The 1,923-nt window shown below is 40.1% G+C and overlaps 1 protein-coding gene across 1 annotated transcript; it reads left to right on the forward strand.

Annotated features, from left to right (window-relative positions):
* The first annotated feature begins 203 nt into the window (after positions 1-203).
* LOC139478180 (uncharacterized) lies at positions 204-1,288 on the forward strand. The gene has a single exon (XM_071260539.1). The coding sequence runs from the start codon at positions 230-232 to the stop codon at positions 1,286-1,288; it is 1,059 nt and encodes a 352-aa protein (XP_071116640.1). The 5' UTR covers positions 204-229.
* The last annotated feature ends 635 nt before the right edge of the window (positions 1,289-1,923 follow it).

Below are 1,923 nucleotides of genomic sequence, written 5' to 3' on the forward strand. Positions count from 1 at the left end.
ATTGTTTTGTATAAAGTAGAGCCTTGTATCAACAGCGTAATTATATGTCCCACCTCTTTTGCATTGATTTCTAAATTGTAAAATCTGACATTTCGTCCTGTGAAAATGTCTATACATTGTGCATTGATTCACGCACAGTCCCAAGCACATCAGGCTGAAGCACGGAGCATTTCTGGCCCAGTTATTACGTGTAATCTGATGTTTTCAGAGTATTAATGCTTGAAACAAAATGCCAGCGCAAAATATTCTATCATATTCCGGACGTGTGCTTGTGTTAACAATAACAGTTGCAGCTGTTTACGCAATTGTTTGTTTCAACGGATCAAAGTCTGACCTGGACGGGAAACTTGGTGACGTTCAAACCTCCATTAGTAAGCTGTCTTTGGACATCAAAGGGATGGTGAATGAGGTGCATCTTCCAGTTGAAGTGAGGGCCGAACCGTTGCCTCAATCACAGCCGTTTAAGAAGATGCCTTCCTGGCACGGAATTGCGTACAAAAGAACGAACGGGTCATGGGTAGCAGACGACAGTATGTGTACGGAGGATGAGGTGTATGATGAGGCGATTCTAAAAACACCTGCTGGAAATACGCGCATCTTCATCCACGCTACCAAGGACGATAACGCTGTTTCGAACACTCTGAAAAAAGTTGGCGTTTGGGAGCCGGATGTCATGTACACTTCTTTTGAAATACTGAAAGAAAATAAAGACCACGTTTTCATCGATGTCGGGGGAAATATTGGAACATTCAGTCTCGCTGCAGCTAAACTGGGGAACAGGGTCATCTCCGTTGAACCGTATGATGTCAACACCAAACGCCTGTGCCGAGGTGTGGTAAAAGGTGGGTTTGCTGGACAGATGTTTGTCATACACAATGCAATGTCTGATGTTAGGCAACCCATCGCCTTTAAGATTTACAAGGGTAGTATTGCCCATACTCGTATTGAGAAGAAAGCTAGCCACAATCTAAACAGCGATGCGGTAACCACCATTCAGATGAACGATCTTTTGGAGATGTTTAATATCAAGTCCGCTGTTTTGAAACTTGACTGTGAGGACCACGAAGTACAGGTGATGAAGGGTGCTGAGGCGTTCTTCAATGTGGTTGATGTACGCATGGTAATTATTGAATGGGACAAACTTTTCAAAAACCCAGAAACACCATATATATTAGAAATGATGAAACGATTCAAGTTGAAACCCTATACGATTGGCAAAGATGCGAAGCCTTTGAACAAGTCTGACTATACTCTGAGTAGAAGGAACATTGTGTTCAAAAAGGAATAACACATAAATGTACATCTCTCATGTAAGTTTTAATCTGTCAAATACATGGCTTCATATGCATGATAGAAAAGTCATGTGACAAAAAAGGGATGACTTCAACTTTGCAATAGTAAACTTTCCCTTGATGTCGAACAATTTTCCAGCAGATACAACTTTTAGTGTCTACGCTTCACAACTTTTGAGGTACGGTCGAGCAAGCGCTTTCTACTAAGATTTAAAAGAGCGTCACACGACTCTTGCTTAAAATTTGTTTGATCAAGGTTACAACATACAACATTCCGGAAGACATTTCCAAATTTGACGCATGCATTTTCTCGAACACCTGGTGTCATCACTATTTGATAGTATTTCATAAACACGTGCCCATGATATAGTCGGAATCGTCCAAAGGACTCTGCTTTCAGCAAAGATTTCTTATAAATATTGAATTTTTTGTCTTTTTCATGTTATTTACAGTTATCCTGTGCTTTTGTTGTATTCTCAGTTATGTTGGTATTTCGGTCTCATCTTCCATTCGTATCAGTTATATGGTATTTCAACTTGTAGTTCAGCTTTTTGAGTTTGCACATTTTATTAACCACGTGGTCACTTTAAAATCACAGGAGGAAAGGTTAGTTTCAATGTACTTGATATCA

This window comes from Haliotis cracherodii, unplaced genomic scaffold (assembly GCF_022045235.1).
Source record: "Haliotis cracherodii isolate W230 unplaced genomic scaffold, xgHalCrac1.p SCAF_4, whole genome shotgun sequence".
In the NCBI taxonomy this organism is placed as follows: Eukaryota; Metazoa; Mollusca; class Gastropoda; order Lepetellida; family Haliotidae; genus Haliotis; species Haliotis cracherodii.

Coding starts and splice junctions, on each gene's coding strand:
- LOC139478180 (XM_071260539.1), top strand. CDS start 230: ATGCCAGCGCAAAATATTCTATCATATTCCGGACGTGTGCTTGTGTTA.